This window comes from Megalops cyprinoides, chromosome 9 (genome assembly GCF_013368585.1).
Source record: "Megalops cyprinoides isolate fMegCyp1 chromosome 9, fMegCyp1.pri, whole genome shotgun sequence".
NCBI classification, from domain to species: Eukaryota; Metazoa; Chordata; class Actinopteri; order Elopiformes; family Megalopidae; genus Megalops; species Megalops cyprinoides.
This window is the reverse complement of record NC_050591.1, coordinates 37,357,059-37,375,283: the sequence shown is the minus strand read 5'-3', so window position 1 is coordinate 37,375,283 and position 18,225 is coordinate 37,357,059. Positions and strand designations below refer to the sequence as shown.

Below are 18,225 nucleotides of genomic sequence, written 5' to 3'. Positions count from 1 at the left end.
GGGAAGTGATCTGAGATGGGAAGCAGCACAGCTCTAATGCTTTTGGTGTTTATGTGTATCTGAATCTGAACCCCAGGCCACTCTGAACAGCCCACTTAAGCTAACAAAGAACAAAGGGCCAAATACAGAACCCTGAAGGACACCTTGTGAGTGACTGAGGTCATTTCAGACTTGCTCTCACCCACAGAAATAAATCGCTGTCTGTTGGCTAAACAGGACCTGAGTCACGTACCTCCCAACAGCAGCTATTCCAAAAGCACTGCTGATCCCAGATCAGCTGCCAGGAGCCGCGTCACCCGTGCGTTTGTGTTTACACTCCAGATTAATCAGTCCAAAGCCCTGTATTTACTGACAGTTAAAACTGAGACTAATCCCTGTACAGCGATGGCCATCCTTTACGAACTTCAGCTCTGGAAAGCAAGCCTCTCCACAGTCTCTGCACAGAGGGATCAAAGCAGCCTCGCGCTTTTCCAAGAGTAACGACGCAACACCAGGATCTATTTTCAATCAGCTCCGACAGCTGGACTGTTCAAAGCCGGCTGCCGATCCAGGAGGGCCTGACCGCTTCAGACCCAAGAGCCAGGCCCCTTAAAGGAAGTGCTGAGCCCAGCATGAGTACCTGCACGTCAATGCCAGGGGTGAGGTCTGAGCAAGAAACGCACAATGCACTGCATCATTAGCTACAAACCTGCAGCAAATTTACATTTCCCACAAGACTGACAAGGTCAGATCTGAGAAGGGCAGCACAGGGTCAACATACTAAAAAACCTGCGCTGAAAAATTGCCCCTTAGTCATGATAAAATTGCACAAGTCATAATACATATTCACGCATGAGATGCATTAATACTTATCACACTGAAGAGTATCTTGAACACGTTCTTTGTCATGAAAGTGAAAGCTCACTGTTACTTTTACAATTAGAACTTGACCATCTTCAAACTGGACAACAGTGGCCAGGTAAGGAGGGAATTGGGGTAAAGCTTACATGTCTGGTACTTGCCATTAAGCTCAGGTGTATTAGGATTAATGATGGGACAGTCACAGACATGAGGCTGCTCTCTGTACACTGTGAATATGTATATAATGTGAAGTTGAAAGCACCACAGCATTCAATGTTAAATCCCTCCTCTTCTGATGATGATTGGATGGCCTCTTTTCAACCAGCTGCAGAACCAACTCGACCTGAATCCACGGCTCGTTTCCCCTGCTGAGCGGCCTGTCGTGCCTTCTTTGGTGGCATATATTGGTTATGTACCACATTCAGATCTGGGTGTTGGATAACCTCTTCAAGAAAAAAAAAAAAAAAAAAAAAACACTACACAACAACCTCAACTGTAATACTTTTATTAGGGTCTACCCCAACAGACAGAGCAGAGCTCTGTCTTGGAAGGGGTTAATTTAATATAAAACCAAAGCACAGTCTTACTAACACAAGACACTGAAGGTTTAGTTAGGACTGTAAAATAGATGGGAGGGAGTTTACAGGGGAAGCAAGCAGGTTTGGTAATATACAGGACATTAATCCCCCCCCTTCAGATGCAGATGTCTGAGGTATTACAGCCTCAGGGGACACTACATCACATTCCCCTCCCTGTGGAGGCTCCTCTCTAACGTCATCTCATGCAGACGGCTTTCTGCGGGACCTAAAACGATGATCACTCCCCAAAGAGAAAAAAGTAAAACACTAAATCATTTTCATATGAACAATCAAAAACAACCCACGAAGGATGAGGAAAAAAGTTAACATGTCACCTAATGCTTTCCACAGCTGTCATTGGCACGATTTTAGAACACCCAATATTACTGAGAATATGAAGAGGACATTCACCAGCTCCCAGCACCAAAGCTACTGAACGCCAAATGAGAAGTGAACCAAACACCTACCAAAGTGAAAAAGTGAAATCACTAAGTCTGAAATGGTCAGACTACAATGGGGATGAGGGAGGAACTCAAAGACATTGCCCCAAAAAAGTAAATTACAATTTGTGATGGTCCCTTGTTTAAAGTCCTTTAGCGCACACATTATCAGTTGCAGAAACTGTCAGAATGTGAAACAAAAAATGGTGCCAGCCAAATAATAAAATATGCACTAAAAAGAGAAAAGCTTTACAGTTATGGCCACATATAGCATTACAAGTACAAGAAAAACTACCCTCAAAACATGACAGACAGTGCTTGTAGTTCTCTACTGACAAACCATCAGAAGCTCACAGTATCTCCTATGACAATGTGCCAGGCTGGTGGAAGCATCACAGCAGTGGGGATGGAGAGGTCTGAGCACAGGCGTCAGTAAAGCGGAGGATGGAAGCAAAAAGAAACCAGCCAGAGTGAAGGCGAGGCGGAAGCCGTACGCGGCTCTGAGCCCGGGGCTGACCCGCCTGCGAGGACCGTGAGAGCGGGACACACATGCAGGCGTGCAAACACGAGGCTACACGCAGTGTTTCACATGGTGCGGCGGGGGCGGAGATTTACAGCGAGAGCGGCCAATCGGTGAGGAGACCTGCGCTTCTCCTGAACAATCACAACCACCGAGGGCAAAGACAACCAAACCGTTTAATATCTAGACAAGTTTTTTTTTCCTCTACATGGTGCCAGTTGTTCCTGGACATCAATAAATAAAGAGTGTGGCGAGTGCTGGGATGTCTTGTGTGTTCAGTGGGTCCCCGGATGGCGTTGGTTAAGCCAGGGCCAGAACTGCGGGAAGGAAGGAGAGCAGAGGGTCAGAGGCTGACAGAAGCACAGGGGTGTACGGCAGGACACCCTCATCAATCCTGCACCACAGCAGAGCAGCCTGCCAGCTCCTAAACTCACATTTACTTTACATACCACACCTGTTTACTGTATCACTACTCCAACACACAGATTAATACATGAAGAATTAATATTCATGTCAGTTAACATTAATTAATATTTGTGCAAGTTCATTACTGGAACAGTACTCATGGACCTCCCCCATACAAAGGGATCTGAAGAGCACCTCCCCTGTGAACACTCAGAGACCCCTGCACTTCACACATCCGCCCCAGTAAACTGCATACCGCTGATGGCCTCCTGGGCAAAGTACTTCACATCCATGTCCTGGTCGCTGGCCAGCTTCTCCAGCACGGGCTTCACCTCCGCCTGCAAAGCACTGTGACACAAGCACACAGCAGTCAGAGACTCGCACCTGCAGCCGGCGCTTTCAGACAGCGCACCACGCCTCCGAGCCTTACTGAGAGACAGCGTGGAGTCACAGAGAGCCGTGCCACGCCCTGCTCTCAGGTTACCCCACACCCCAACGCTGGGGATCACTCAGGGAACCGGTCTCAGCCGGTCACCGATAATGACATCTCCACACTGTTTACACAGATGATTTCACAGACTGTTTGTGCAGAGGCTTGCTGCTGGACCCCTCTCCAGCACCCCAAAACCCAGCCTACATGTTTACTGCTCAGTGAAGAGGCCGGAGTGGGAAGAGGCACGCTCTTAAAATAAACACTTCAACATAAACAACGGCTCTGCCAACTCTCCCTCGCCATTTAACAAACCTTCCTAACCACCACCGAGACCGTTACTGAACGCCGGCGAGATGCGTTTATTACTGAAAAAGAGAGGGAGAGAGAAAGAAAGAGAGAGAGGGGGAGGGAGGGGGAAGGGGAGAGAGACAGAGAGAGAGGGAGAGAGAAAGAGGGAGAGAGAGCGTGAGAGTGAGGGAGAGACAGAAAGCGTAAGAGGCGGTGAGAGGGTAAGAGAGAGAGGGAAAGAGAATGCACATACCTGCTGTCTAAGACTGGGCCGATCTTCTGGAGGGATTTGGCTACGTTGAAGCGAACGTTGGCAACCGGGTCAGTTGACATTTTCAGGACCACTGGAAGCATGTGTTTAGTGGTGATCTCCTGTCCACAGGCCTCTGACAGAGACTGCAACATAATCAAGACCACATGCCCCTTGACACAGACTGTAACATAACCAAGACCACATGCCTCTTGACACAGACTGCAACATAACCAAGACCACATGCCCCTTGACACAGACTGTAACATAACCAAGACCACATGCCTCTTGACACAGACTGTAACATAACCAAGACCACATGCTTCTGACAAAGACTGTAACATAACCAAGACCACATGCTTCTGACAAAGACTGGAACATAACCAAGACCACAGGCGTCACAAATCACCTGGGAGCATTTAAACAGTGTGCAGGTACAGTTTTTCTCCCCTTGTTTCATTATCTTTTGCAAGCAGGTGACTTATGATATGATTATGATATCTGCATATGATTTCCTTTACTCTGCAGAGAATCACACCTATTTGTACGACACACTTCTTCAAGCTAATGGACCATATTCAGCACAAGTCCCTGATAATCATATTACAAAATAATGCAAAACATACAGTGAAACCTACAGTTGCACTCAGTTGTCATCCAATAAAAACTACACTGCATTACGCTTTACTAAGCACTTGGTCCAATCCAGGGTGTATTACACAGCTTCCACTCTACACAGTGTCCACTGTACTGAAGCAACGAAGTGCTTTGCTCAGGGAAACGCCAGCACTTCCTGGGAATGACAGATCTGACCGGTTCAGCGCTGCGGTCGGACTCACGTTGATGCAGAAGAGGGTGGTCATCCGGTGCAGGTAGTTGGGGTCGTTGGCCATCCCCAGCACTTTGGGGACGATGGTGTTCTGGGCCCACTCCGCGCCGAACTTCTCCACCAGCTTCATCAGGTTACAGGTGGCTGCCTCTCGGATGGCATACACTGCAGAGCAAAGCAGCTGCTATGTTTTTGGCTCATACCCCCCAGCACCAGCAAGCGAGCTGCTGTTATTGGTTAATAACCCTCCAGCACCGGTAACCGGGCTGCTCTGACTGACCGACCGGAGCACAGTGGGGCCTGCGATCCAGGCCCAAAGCTACGCCTGCTGCCGCATGGAGACACAGTGACACAGCCGGTGCGTGAATGAACAGAGCCCTGGCTGAAAACTCTCTCTCTGAGAGGACCCCTCGGTGCCGCTGCTCTGAGTGAAGGCAGCTTTGTGGAAGACGTGTTCACTCTGTTCCACACAGCCCGGATCTGAGGCGCTGGCTGTGATGTAATGGCTGTACAGTGAACCACAGTGACCCAGTTACGCAGTGGCTGACGCTGTGTGGGATTCAGACAGCCAGCAGTCCTGAGAGACCAGCTGCTGTAGCAGCAGCATGACCCTAACAGGTTAAACCTTCTGAATAGAAAACGTGTGTGTGTGCGCGTGTTTGAGTGTGTGTGTCTGTGTGTGTGTGTGAGTGCGTGCATGTGTGCATTTTTGCATGAGAGCTGCTGCTTTTCGTCAGGAGGACAGTGCTGCCCCGAATCACTGGCTCCACCCCCCCCCCCCCCCAGAGCCACCGTCTCCCCCTGGCACCTTATGTAAGGGACACCCAGAGCAGCGTGTCTGTGGCTGAGGCCACACAGGCGACAATGAGAGTGGCTTTTGACAGTGAGGCTGTGGGTCTGCAGGCGAGTCCTTCGGCCCGGGAAACCGCTGTGTCTCCCCCTCGCTGGCCGACAGCGCTCGGCGCTGAGCGCTCTCGGTGGCCGCTGGCCAGCACATTCCTCACCCCGCGCTGACCCTGTCCCGGCCGCCCAGGCTCCACGCCACAGAGGCCACTGCGTGCGTGCTCGCCTGCAGCTCCACAGCCACCAGCCCTGCAGCTCCCAGCATGCCTCACTGCCGCCCTGCAGCTCCCAGCATGCCTCACTGCCGCCCTGCAGCTCCCAGCATGCCTCACTGCAGCGCTGCAGCTCCCAGCATGCCTCACTGCCGCCCTGCAGCTCCCAGCATGCCTCACTGCAGCGCTGGCCGTCATTGGTCACATCCCGCTGTGTGACACTGCAGCGCTGGCACTCGGCACAGCTCAGACGCGCGCACCGCTCTGCGCTCCACTCACCCCACGCGTTTCTGAGAATCCCTCGTCACTGCGGCTGACCTACATATCCAGCGCAGTACAGAGCAGCTTGTTTTGCCTCCGCTCCGGCCGACACGGTGGCCAGGAAAGCAATTAGAGCACTGCTCAACGCCAGCACTTAGCGCCAGCACTTAGCGCCAGGCCTGCGGGCTTATCAGCCGGGCGGCGCTGGCACAGGGGGCCGGGAGGTGCCGAAACGCACGTCTCTCCCCGATACACCACCCTGCCCCGCCCCACCCCCTCTATCTGCCCATCGTCCTCACAGCGGGAGCCTGGCCACACTCTGCAGCGGCAAGAGCTGTGTGCCTGACCGCCAGCATGTATGCACACATCTGTGTGTGAGCTGTGTGTGTGTAAGCTGTGTGTGTACATGCGTACCAATGTGTATAATTGTTCAATAGAGCATATGCTTGTGTGTGTGTGTATGTGTGAGGGACAGTATGTGTGTGTGTGTGTGTGCGTGTTTGTGTCGTGTTGACACATACCCTGTCTCCGCTGCTGTTCCTACCCAGAGGCCTCCAGCCCTGTGTGTTCAGTCAGAGTTGCTTCACTTCCTGTTTCATCTGCAGCTTTTCCCATGCTATTTACACACAGCCCACTTCCAACATCGCTTCCTTCCCTTAAAGGGTCAGCTGCTTTCAGGAGCAGAGTCAGAGACAGGGGGAAGAGAGAGAGACAGGGGGAAGAGAGAGAGACAGGGGGAAGAGAGAGAGACGGGGGGAAGAGAGAGAGACGGGGGAAGAGAGAGAGACGGGGGAAAAGAGAGACGGGGGGAAAGAGAGAGAGACGGGGGGAAAGAGAGACGGGGGGAAAAGAGAGACGGGGGAAAAGAGAGACGGGGGAAAAGAGAGACGGGGGAAAAGAGAGACGGGGGAAAGAGAGACGGGGGGAAGAGAGAGAGACGGGGGGAAGAGAGAGAGACGGGGGGGAAAGAGAGACGGGGGGGAAAGAGAGAGACGGGGGGAAAGAGAGACGGGGGGAAAGAGACGGGGGGAAAGAGAGACGGGGAAAAGAGAGAGAGACAGGGGGAAGAGAGAGAGAGAGAGACAGGGGAAAGAGAGAGAGAGAGAGACAGGGGAAAGAGAGAGAGACGGGGGGAAAGAGAGACGGGGGGAAAAGAGACAGGGGGAAGAGAGAGAGAGAGACAGGGGGAAGAGAGAGAGAGAGACAGGGGGAAGAGAGAGAGAGAGACAGGGGGAAGAGAGAGAGACGGGGGGAAAGAGAGACGGGGGAAAGAGAGACGGGGGAAAGAGAGAGAGACGGGGGAAAAGAGAGACGGGGGGGAAAGAGACAGGGGAAAGAGAGAGAGACAGGGGGAAGAGAGAGAGAGAGACAGAGGGAAGAGAGAGAGAGAGACAGGGGGAAGAGAAAGAGAGAGACAGGGGGAAGAGAGAGAGACAGAGGCGGAGCACCTACCATGGTCCACCAGCCACGCCATGCACAGGGAATTCAGCTTCTCATCGAAGAACTCCACACCCTGGAGGAGGAGAGGACAGAGTCACACACCCCAGCCCACAGAGTCAGTCACAGCGGTGACCTTTCTCACACTAATGCAGGAGGCAAAGCCTTCTCCCGCTGGCCCACGGGACTACCGTCAGCCCTGACAGCAGCCGACGCATTATTCACACTGTGAGACACTGTACAGAGCAAACACACACAGCCCTCACACTAAACCAATCACAGTGTGCCGTGCAGACTCACTAAACCAATCACTGTGTGCCATGCAGACTCACTAAACCAATCAGTGTGCCGTGCAGACTCACTAAACCAATCACAGTGTGCCGTGCAGACTCACTAAACCAATCAGTGTGCCGTGTGGACTCTCTAAACCAATCACAGTGTGCAGTGTGGACTCTCTAAACCAATCACAGTGTGCTGCGCAGACTCACTAAACCAATCAGTGTGCAGTGTGGACTCTCTAAACCAATCACAGTGTGCTGCGCGGACTCACTAAACCAATCACAGCGTGCAGTGTGGACTCTCTAAACCAATCAGTGTGCCGCGCGGACTCACTAAACCAATCACAGCGCGTTCACACTCTGGGCTAAGCCAGTCGCCGTGGCCCCTCGGCGGGGGTTTCTCCTCACCAGCTGTCCCGCCAGCAGGGGCATGTACTCGATGATAGCCAGCCGCACCCTCCACTTGGCATCCTCAGCCAGCTCCACGATGGCAGGCAGCAGGGACTGAGACAGCTGGCGGATCCCGATCACCTCGTTCACGCAGTCCAGGTTAGAGATGATGTTCAGACGCACCTCAGGGCACTGCAGGGAGAGAGGGAGAGAGAGAGAGAGAGGCAGGGAGGGAGAGTCGGAGGGGGGATGTGTGTTAGGGACAGCAAGAACGTGTGAACCTGTAATCCCAGACACCAAGGAGGAGATTCCAACTGGCCAGGGTTATGAGCCTGCTCTGGACCCCGGGTCTCAGTCTCCAGAGGGGATCCTTGAAACACAGCACCATCTACAGTCCCGGCTGCCTAAACACACAACCCAAGACACACGCCCTCATAGGCCTACACATACAGCCCTAACCCCATCCCTCAGACACTCACAGAGAGGCTTTCGCTCCAGTACTGTGGAAGCTGCACAAGTGTTCCTGAAACTCATTTATAAGACAGATCAGAGTTTTTCCCTCTCCCAGCAGATATGCCCTAATATGGCTCCCTGTGTGTGGAGAGAGCTCTGGCATAAACAGTGGGAATAATGCTCTTCCCTTCACCGCATTCTTCCAGCTGCTGCACCTCCTGCCTCCGGCAGCACGGGTTCGCTGACGGATTTAACACCCGGCGCAGAGCTGTTAATACAGCGTGAGGGGGCTGGGAGACGGCAGCTGGCGGGGGGGCAGTGACGAGGCTCTTGCCTTTTCTTGCGAGCCGTTCCTGTGCTCGCTGTTTGACACTCGGGGTGACAGATGTAACCGCGAGAAGCAGAGACGCAGGCTCGGGGGGGTGTGGAGCTGCGAATGACGCAGGAGCCAGAGCGGGACAGTGCTTTCCGCCCACAGCTGTCCGTCCCACCGAGGAGGGCGCACAGGTACGCAGCGCGGGTACGCAGCGCAGGTACGCACCTGGCCTGTCCTCAGCGCCGCGCTCCCCCACGGAGGCTGTCAGAGAGCTCACACTGAGGCGCAGCACGATCAGCAGGTATGGTCAGAGAGAGAGAGCTACGGCCCTTTTCTGCATGAAACGGGATGAAAGGTCGCTGCTGTCCAGGCAAAGCGATGCAGTGGATCCAAACAGGAAGCCGTGCTTCACTGCAGGAAATGGATTCATCTGCCGCTCTGGAGCAGAAGGCCTGCAGGAGCACTGTTCAGACGAGCCTCCCAGCTCGCCCCCTTCTGCTCCCCGAAATCACATTCAACAAGCTGTAACATTTTACAGCTCAGGGGAGAGGCGTCTCTGCGGAGGAGACCTCCTGAGCCTGCCGAAGGCCCAGCAGAGCGACAGAGGTGCCTCATGCTCTGAGCTGCACCTGGAGACCGAGTGCATTCCTGCACCTTTCTCCTTTAACCCTGCTCTGACCAGACAAACGGCTCTCAGAGCTCCGCGTCCAAAACACAGGATTTAGAAAAACAAACAGAGGAAAAGACTGATGTAAGTGGACAGAATCTGGGAGGAGGTGTGGGGGTCTGGCAGGGGAGGCCAACGGCGCCTCCCACAGGAAGAGGCTGGAAGCGCGTGAGGCGGGGCTTACCTCGTCCTTCAGCTGGGCCAGGAAGAGGGGCAGCAGATGCTCCACGGTGTTGTCCTTCCCCAGGATGGTGGAAAGGCCCATGATGACGGACGCCAGAGCTGACTTCACATGCTGATTGGTGTCGGACACCAGCTCCTGCAGGGAGAACAGCCAATCGTTACCCACCGCTTACACAACAGCGCCTTATACAAATACATACTGCAAAGACGCACTGACCAACACTAAGCACAGACCAGAGACCAAAAACCCTGCCGACGCCTACAGGGTGCTGCATATTGATCGGCTGATTTGCTGCTGGTACTTTAGCGACACTTTCTGTGGTGCTGGCTCACATTAGAAGGTTTGGTTAAATATAGTTTATAATTTGATACGCAGAAATGATTAAATATGTGCGTCATTCAGCGTGCATTAGTCGTCGTCAGGCTCGCCAGGGTTCGATTTTGTTTCAGAGGGAAGAACTGAATGGCTACAAATCGACCTTTACATTCACTGTGCATTCCCAGGGCTTACTAATGCTCATTTCAGGAAGACCTCATACTGCCAGGCAATGAGGGACAACAATTTAGGATGTATAATTACTTAGTTTAGCAGCAAAACACTTTGGCAAAAAATATGAATGGCATCTTAATCATCAAAAAAGGCCTTTGGAATTATCCTGCGCAGTATCTGAGACAGTTCAGCTGCATACGGTGAAACCGAGGGCAAAGAGACGACCAACGATGAGCAGGACATCAGCACGTACCAGCTGGTGACGCACAACCTGCCCGACTCTGCCAAAATCTGTCAATCACTCCATTGTTAATTATTTACTGTTTGAGTTCAGACAATGTGACAGCTTACAGCCCATGACAACTGACACACAAGACTTTCAGGCTAACAACTGCAAGCCAGCTAAATGACCTCAGTAAGGAAGAGTCCATCCTGAACACAGCTGTGAGAACCAATCATCTGTGCTGGCTGCCTGGTTTCTACCCACTGCTTAGCGCTCAAATGGAGCACGTCAGCGAGCTGCAAGCTCACCTTAACACGGGTCACTCTGCTCATATGCAGTTTTCACTGACGGGAGAATTCCCAGTTAGGCAGCTAGCTGCGGTTTTGCGAAATCAGCTATTGATGTTTAAACCTAAAAGTCGAATGCCGCCACACAGATTTACTGTGTATCAGTTTCCTGAACAGAGCAATAATTTCTCCTCATCTATGGACATGAGCGAGGTGAACATGGCGACGCGGTCACAGGCTACAGAAAGAGCGCTCCAGCAGGAGCTCACACAGCAGCCCAGCCCAGCAGCTGCACGGTCAGCTGCCTCTACCTGTAACCAGCTTCCGCACCCACCTCCAGCAAAGACATTCTAAAAACACCCCCATTCCCTGCCTCTGTGCAGTCAGATACACACACAGCCCCACCTCCTCAGCACAGACATGCCAGCATCACTGACACACTGCAGGCCGGTGCTGCAAACCACAGCAAGGAGAGCTAAATGCCAGCCCTTGGCCACTGAAACTCCATGGCTTTTTCAAGATTATAGCTGTGCGCTACTTTTGCACAAGGCAACAGAAGATGAATGCTTCTGAATCATCAGTGCTGCCTGACTGGGGGTAGTGACAAAGCCGAGCCTGTGGTGGGGATGGGGCAGACCCAGAAGAGAGGAGGATGCTGGGATATCGGCAGGGGCGGCAGCTTGTACTGGCTGCAGAGAGACGGCTGGGATGGGGGAGTGAGTCCTCGGCCTGGGTCAGGACTCGGTTCCTGTCGCTGGGGTTTCCTGCAAATCGGGGAGGCTGAAGGTCAGAGACGGATTACAGCGTCACGTAGCGCTGTTTGTTTTGCAGCGGATTTACAGTAAACGTGTGACGTCTGTCCCGCGTGTCCCCTCCGGGCGGCGGTGTCAGCGGGCCTGGCGTCAGCGGCCCTGGCGTGTGAAGCCCCTTCCATCGGCGCGTTCACCGCAAACCGACGTGCGAATTACAGTGCAGATTACCCCACAGCCAAAACTAATCCAGCCAGCAGCCAAACAGGCCCTGTGTGGCTTAATGAGGAGCTCTGGGGCTCAGAGCCACGGCCAGCAGCCTCCGCTCTCTCACTGAGGAAGGCTGCAGCGACATCACCCCAGGCCTCTCCCACACGGCTGCTGCTGCTAATACTGGATACCGTGCATCCTCTCTCCCAGCTTCATATGGCCAACACCAACACGTCACAGAATCCCAACAGAGACCGAGAAGGCCAGCAAGACTATACTTCCTATAATAAACCCTGGTGCCTCTTTCAGCCGGCAGACGTCTCTGCCAAAGGGCTTATCAGAATGAGGACTGGCGTCTTCCATTCATTCATTTAATAAGCACTTACAGCGCTGACCGTCTGTTTCAGGAGAGGCAACCTTTACAGAAACTGCTGTGTGGACAAGTGGCGACTCTGTAGCTCAGGGACAGAGAGACTGAAACAACAGTGACCCCTGCTGCCTGCAAGCCTCCATGTACAGCACTCCAGCCAATGGGCATGAGACAGGCTCAGACGCCTACAGCTGCTGACATTATAATTCACCCGTGTCACACAATTAGTCCGTTATGACTGGTATTACACCGCAAAGACATACGCTCATTATCGCACCGGGGTGTATGCAAATACCAGTCCAGTCGCACAGAATAAAATATCAGACACTGTGAGGTGGGTGGCACTGCAGCGTGGCGGTAAGGAGCAGGGCTCATAACTGAGCGGTTCAATTCCCGCTGGGGCACTGCTGCTGTTCCCTTACGCAAGGTACTTAACCCAGAACTGCCACAGTGAATATCCAGCTGTATAAATGGATAACATGTAAAACCGTACCCTATGTATTTCCGGCCACCGGGTCCCACCCAGGGCCGCACGGCTCCGCCCCCCGGCGGGTCCCACCCAGGGCCGTACGGCTCCGCCCCCAGGCGGGTCCCACCCAGGGCCATACGGCTCCGCCCCCAGGCGGGTCCCACCCAGGGCCGCACGGCTCCGCCACCCAGCAGGCTGTCAGGGGGGTGCAACGTCTGAGCGGGTAAAACCCGCCGCGGAGGCGCAGGGGCACAGCTGACGGGACCGAAGCCGGAAACGCAGAGGCTTTCGATGTCTGTGCTGAAAGCCCAACACGACTCCATCAGTGCTGTGTCTGCTTTTCCCTCAGTTACTGCTCTAAATCACTTAATGGGATCATTTATTGTGCCTAATGAACGCAGGTGACTGTCTCAGCGGTGACACACAGAGGAGCACACTGGCACCTGCACCAGTCCAGCAGGGTCTTTAATCCCATTATGTGATTAGGGGCTCAGGTGCAACAAAAACCAGGACCGGCTCAGCCACTTCCAGACTAGGACTGGTCACCTACCGCACTACAGGGGTAACAGGAAGCAGAACAGGAGGGCTGGGCAGACTGATAGCGGGGAGAGAGCCGGGGGGGGGGGGGGGGGGGGGGGGGTGGTGACTGAGGCAGGAGAGGAGGACTGTGACAGGAGGGGAGAGTGTACAGAGTGGAGCAGGCAGACTGACAGAGGGGACCATGGGGACGGAAATCGGAGAAGCGGAGCAGTCAGGTCACCTTGACGCAGGGCAGAATGTGGCTCATGATGATGCTCTCTCTGCTGTCCTCAGGAAGATTCTCACAGAACTCTGCAGGCAGAAACAGGCCGGTCAGTGCATGCAGTGCTCATCTTTAAACCCACCGCTAACACGCTCTGACCAACTGCAAATCTCAGAACAGTACATTTCTATTTCCTTCACTGAGGTAATTATTAGCAGCTGCCAGACTCACCTTTGACCTTGTTAGCTGCAGCAGCCCGGACCTCGGCCTCGCAGTCCTTCAGAAGGTTCTGGAAGGCCGGCACCAGGTCGTTCTTGGTGATCTCTGGACCCACAGCCTTCTGGAGCTGCAGGACATAAAGACCAGGACAGGCGTTACCTTTTGCTTTTCACTCGTCTGCCAGCGTTCATCATTAATTGCATGCATTTCACTGCTGGTTTTAAAACAGGCCGCTGCAGAGAATGGTGATAGGAAAGGTGGTGAGATTTTTCAGCATCTCTGTCTGCCGTTTCCAACATCTGCAGTCAGAGCGTCTCCTAGAAACGCATCCCCAGGTGAACAAACGCAGACGACACAAAGACAAAATGTCAGTTTCAGTGCGAGGGGATCTTACAGTGGGCAGAACTGCTGCGGGTGCCTTGAAGATGAATCAGACTGTACACATTATCACTGATAACACCGCCAGACAGGTGTGAAAGGTTTCCATGGTTACTGATTACCAGGAGACGGGCTGCGGGGATCAGGAAAGAGGGCAATTTCCCTCCTCTGACGCAACAGACTGCATGTGTAGGAGAGCTGACTGGCTGTCTGAGCAACCTCGCCCTGCATTTAGCCGCTGTCCACGCAGTTTCCATGCCAAAGCAGCCGGCTGAGCCACCAGGGCGCAGCGATGCTCATTAGCCTCGCCCCAGCCTCCCGGCTCTGACGCACAGTCCAGCTCCCAGCATCCTACCTGCTTTCATTCACGCCAACCCCAGCGGGACAAACAGGAAGCGGGTGGACCCTGCCATTTTCAGCAGGCTTATTCACACACACACACACACACACAAACACACACACACAAACACACACACAAACACACACACGCACGCACACACACACTTCCTCCAGCCTCACAGTGAGAGCATATGTGTTTAGCTTTAGGTTCAAATGGTTCAGCTCCAGCCTGTTCCACCCATGCCTGCAGGCAGCTGGTTCAGTTAAGGCAGTGGGCAGTGAAATGCAGTGTATGGGGAAGGAGAGGAGTACTCTGGGCTTGTGCAGACAGTGACCCCCACCTCGGAGAACTTGTCGGCCACCATGTAGCGCACCCTCCAGGACTTGTCCTCGGCCGCCTGGCGCAGGGTGGGCATCACCAGCGTCTCCAGGTCCTCCTGAGGCAGCAGCTGGGCGATGCTGACACACGCCTCCACCGCCAGCAGCCGCACAGAGTCCTGCCACGGGAGACACACCCGGTCAGCATGCTGCCACACACACACACACTCTCTCTCTCACACACACACGCCTCCACCGCCAGCAGCCGCACAGAGTCCTGCCACGGGAGACACACCCGGTCAGCATGCTGCCACACACACACACACTCTCTCTCTCACACACACACGCCTCCACCGCCAGCAGCCGCACCGAGTCCTGCCACGGGAGACACACCCGGTCAGCATGCTGCCACACACACACACACACACACACACACACACACACACTCTCTCTCTCACACACACACGCCTCCACCGCCAGCAGCCGCACAGAGTCCTGCCACGGGAGACACACCCGGTCAGCATGCTGCCACACACACACACACACACACACACACACACACACACTCTCTCCCACACACACACACACACACACACACACACACAGGGGGATAAACCACATGACGTGGCTTTTGGACATCACTGAGCCTGCTCCTGTGTGAGAGAGAGTGTACCTGCTCGTCAGAGGCCAGCGCGGTGAAGAGGGAGATGATGTCACTCTTGACGTAGTCCAGCTCCAGGACTTTGGCAAACTCGCCCAGCTTGGAGGCCGCGGCGCGACGCACCATGGGCGTGTCATCTGAGCATAGTGTGCGGAAGTGCCTGGAAAAGCAGGACACAGTGCCTGACTCCGCCGTCCCAGTGCCCCCACCAACCCCCCCCGCTGCACCGTCCCAGTGCCCCCACCAACCCCCCCCCCGCTGCACCGTCCCAGTGCCCCCACCAACCCCCCCCCCCCCGCTGCACCGTCCCAGTGCCCCCACCAACACCATGCGCTGAACCGCTGCTATATCCACAAACTTTCAGCAAACAGCCACAAATATCAGTCCAACACTGCCGGTCTGGTCTGCTTACATTACACAACATCACATTACTTTCATTTGACAGACGCTCTTATCCAGAGCAGTTTAGGGGCATGCTGTCTGGCCTTACTGGCGGATCTCGGCCTTGACGGTGCTGGAGACGCGGGGATAGCAGACGCTGAAGAGGCCGCAGGCGGAGGTGCGGGAGGTGAACCAGTCCCCGCTGGCCAGCCGCTTCACCAGGGGCTCGAAGTGCACCTCCAGGTCCACGGGCGAGTGCTCCTGGGAGATCTTCCGCAGGGACTCCACCGCCTTGTCCCGCACCACCGTCTCCTCCACGGTGGCCAGGCTCTCCAGAGGGGGCTGCAGGGATGGACAGGAGTCAGGAAACCCCAGGACACCGCTGTGCGCGCTGGCCACCGCGTGCCAGGAGGAACGTGATGGCTCCATTCAATCACAGCGAATCCGACTACTGTCCTTAGGGAGCGTGTGTCTAGAGCACAACTGACAGCTCCACTGAGTCGGAGTTCTATGCTCTCTGTCCTTAGGGAGCGTGTGCCCTGAGGTGAAGCGAGGCCTCTGCTCAAACTGCAATGGCCATACATGTAGGATGCAGGCCTAAGATCAGAATAGCAGGGACGTAAAACAGAGCTTTTGGGGGATTAAAAACAGGAGTGTCAGAGCTCAGACATTTACACATTCTCAGAGAGAACTCAGCGATTTAAACACTCTGGTGAGACTCTTACCAGGAGACAGTGGACGTACTCTGGGCCTCCCACCAGCATGGTGAAGTTACCAAGCTGCTCCGCAAGGGCAAGGAGTACTTCATCCTCATCGTAGATGGTGTCTGGATGAGACCAACAAAGAAGAACAAGCAAACGTTCACAATCAAGAGGAGAGAGAGCCTTCACAGAGCTGACTGCATGCAAGAAGCGGTTTTACTGTTAAAAGCCTGAATACAGTAAATGACACACAGTTAATTTAATCCCCTCCTCTACCTAACAAATGCATCGATTTGTGCATTTCACACAAGTACAGTTTCACTACCGGGATTTGATCCGTTCAGTGACGGGGCACCACACTGCATTCATAACCCCGGGGGGCTCCCGGGACACGTACCGGTGAGGAAGGGCAGCAGCTCGGTGCGGGTCCGCTCCACGCCCAGCGCCAGGGCGATGGTGGACAGCTTCTTGATGCTGTTCAGCCGCAGCTGCGGAGGAGAGAGATGCGGACGGTACCGCCATCAGCCAGAGCTACCCTGACCGTACATATCACAGCCCTGAAGGCAAACACACGCCAGACCGCTTCCATTTTAAATGGACTGGTAGCTACTTATGCTAATATTTATTCGGTCTCCATGACATCAAATAAACGGCTAATGTTAGCCGGCTAGCTGACAACTGCAACCCTCGGCTTATTGGCTGGCAAGTCTAATAATAACAATAATAATAATAATAACAATAATAATAATAATCAAAGCCTTCAATGCCCGTATTTTACTAACTAACTAACTTCACGTTATAAACACTGCGTTTATCTAGCTGGCTAACCCCGCTAGCTGCAGTTAGCTAACACTGGATGCATTGGGGGCTAACTGGCAGGTTAGCCTAGCGACCCGCACAGTCATTCGTCAACATATAGCTGTTAGCTAACAATAACAAACCGTAAATCTTATAACGCTCTATTAATTCACATAAAATTTCATACAAATTTTGCGGTTCTAACTTGAGAAACGGTCTAGACCACCAAAAGAAACAACACCGCCCGTACCGGGCCAGGCCGGGCTGGATGGGGTCAGATTTGCGAGGGCAGGCCGGCTCGGGCTCCTCGCGTAGGCCCCGGCGGGGGTTCGCTATTGTGCTAACGGAGCGTTATTTCTGTCCCGTCGGTAACCGAACTCAATAACATTTAAACGCATTTAAACATTTAAAGGTTAATAAAAGACCCCAATTTTCGTTGTTTACCTGAACATCCTCGTTCCGCAGCTCGTCGATGAGCACGGCGATGGGGTAGAGAGAATCGTCTCCATCGGCTCCCGCCATTTTGGGTTCGGCTTTGCGCTTCCGGCTTCTGCCACGGGGTTTCCAGGGGACCGGCAGGGGCGGGATGTACGGTAACTGGGTAACGCAAAGAAAGGTTATACAGATAACCGTATATACTGGTATATACGGTAACCCGCATTACAGGTTATACGGGTAACGATATATCCAGGAGTATATGGTAACGCTACATACAGAATAAAACATAACGATATATACAGATGTATACGGTAACGTTACATACGGGGTATGTATAATGTAAGCAAGTGCATACGGAAAGGCTGCATGCAGATGATGTAGATAAGGGTATATTCAGGTATATAGTGATGTTAACTGTCTGCAAAGGTATGGGGCAACTTGGCAGAATGCAAGCCTGCTGTTCCAGCATCTTCTTGATCAGAGAAAATGCTGGAAGCTGGAATGATGCACATAGATGTGCATAGGTTTTCTTTTCATAAATTGCATTTTGTGATCCAACAATACGATGCTCATATTCCTCCAGCTGCATAAGGCCTGTGTATAGGTTTTTTAAATTATGATTTGTCTCCCCCTCTTTAACAATAATGACAATTCAACAGCGGATTGCATTTATACAGAACTCCCTCTGGACACAATTAGGGTAGGAGACACTTGAACCACTACCAATGTGTGTACAGCTCCATTGATTGATGGAATATTTTAGCCTATTAAACCGAGGGATGAGTAGATGGCCAGGCTGGGAATTTTTCTAGGACACCCTATTTTGCTA

At 53.3% G+C, this 18,225-nt stretch overlaps 1 protein-coding gene across 1 annotated transcript; it reads right to left on the bottom strand.

Annotated features, from left to right (window-relative positions):
* Positions 1-1,588: 1,588 nt before the first annotated feature.
* ppp2r1bb (protein phosphatase 2, regulatory subunit A, beta b) lies at positions 1,589-17,499 on the bottom strand. Its single transcript, XM_036536964.1, has 15 exons — positions 17,403-17,499; positions 16,558-16,648; positions 16,185-16,285; positions 15,569-15,801; positions 15,091-15,238; positions 14,441-14,596; positions 13,395-13,509; positions 13,182-13,252; positions 9,625-9,759; positions 8,023-8,196; positions 7,352-7,412; positions 4,594-4,748; positions 3,758-3,900; positions 3,040-3,131; positions 1,589-2,695 (listed from the first exon to the last, which is right to left on the bottom strand). The coding sequence occupies exons 1-15, from the start codon at positions 17,478-17,480 to the stop codon at positions 2,679-2,681; spliced, it is 1,770 nt and encodes a 589-aa protein (XP_036392857.1). The 5' UTR covers positions 17,481-17,499; the 3' UTR covers positions 1,589-2,678.
* Positions 17,500-18,225: the final 726 nt, after the last annotated feature.

Excerpts from the sequence above, each read along its gene's own strand:
- ppp2r1bb (XM_036536964.1), bottom strand. The coding sequence starts at position 17,480 with ATGGCGGGAGCCGATGGAGACGATTCTCTCTACCCCATCGCCGTGCTC. Across the intron at positions 16,286-16,557 it reads GCTGCTGCCCTTCCTCACCG|ACACCATCTACGATGAGGAT; the intron begins GTACGTGTCCCG and ends GGTCTCATCCAG. Across the intron at positions 9,760-13,181 it reads ACATTCTGCCCTGCGTCAAG|GAGCTGGTGTCCGACACCAA; the intron begins GTGACCTGACTG and ends TTCTCCCTGCAG.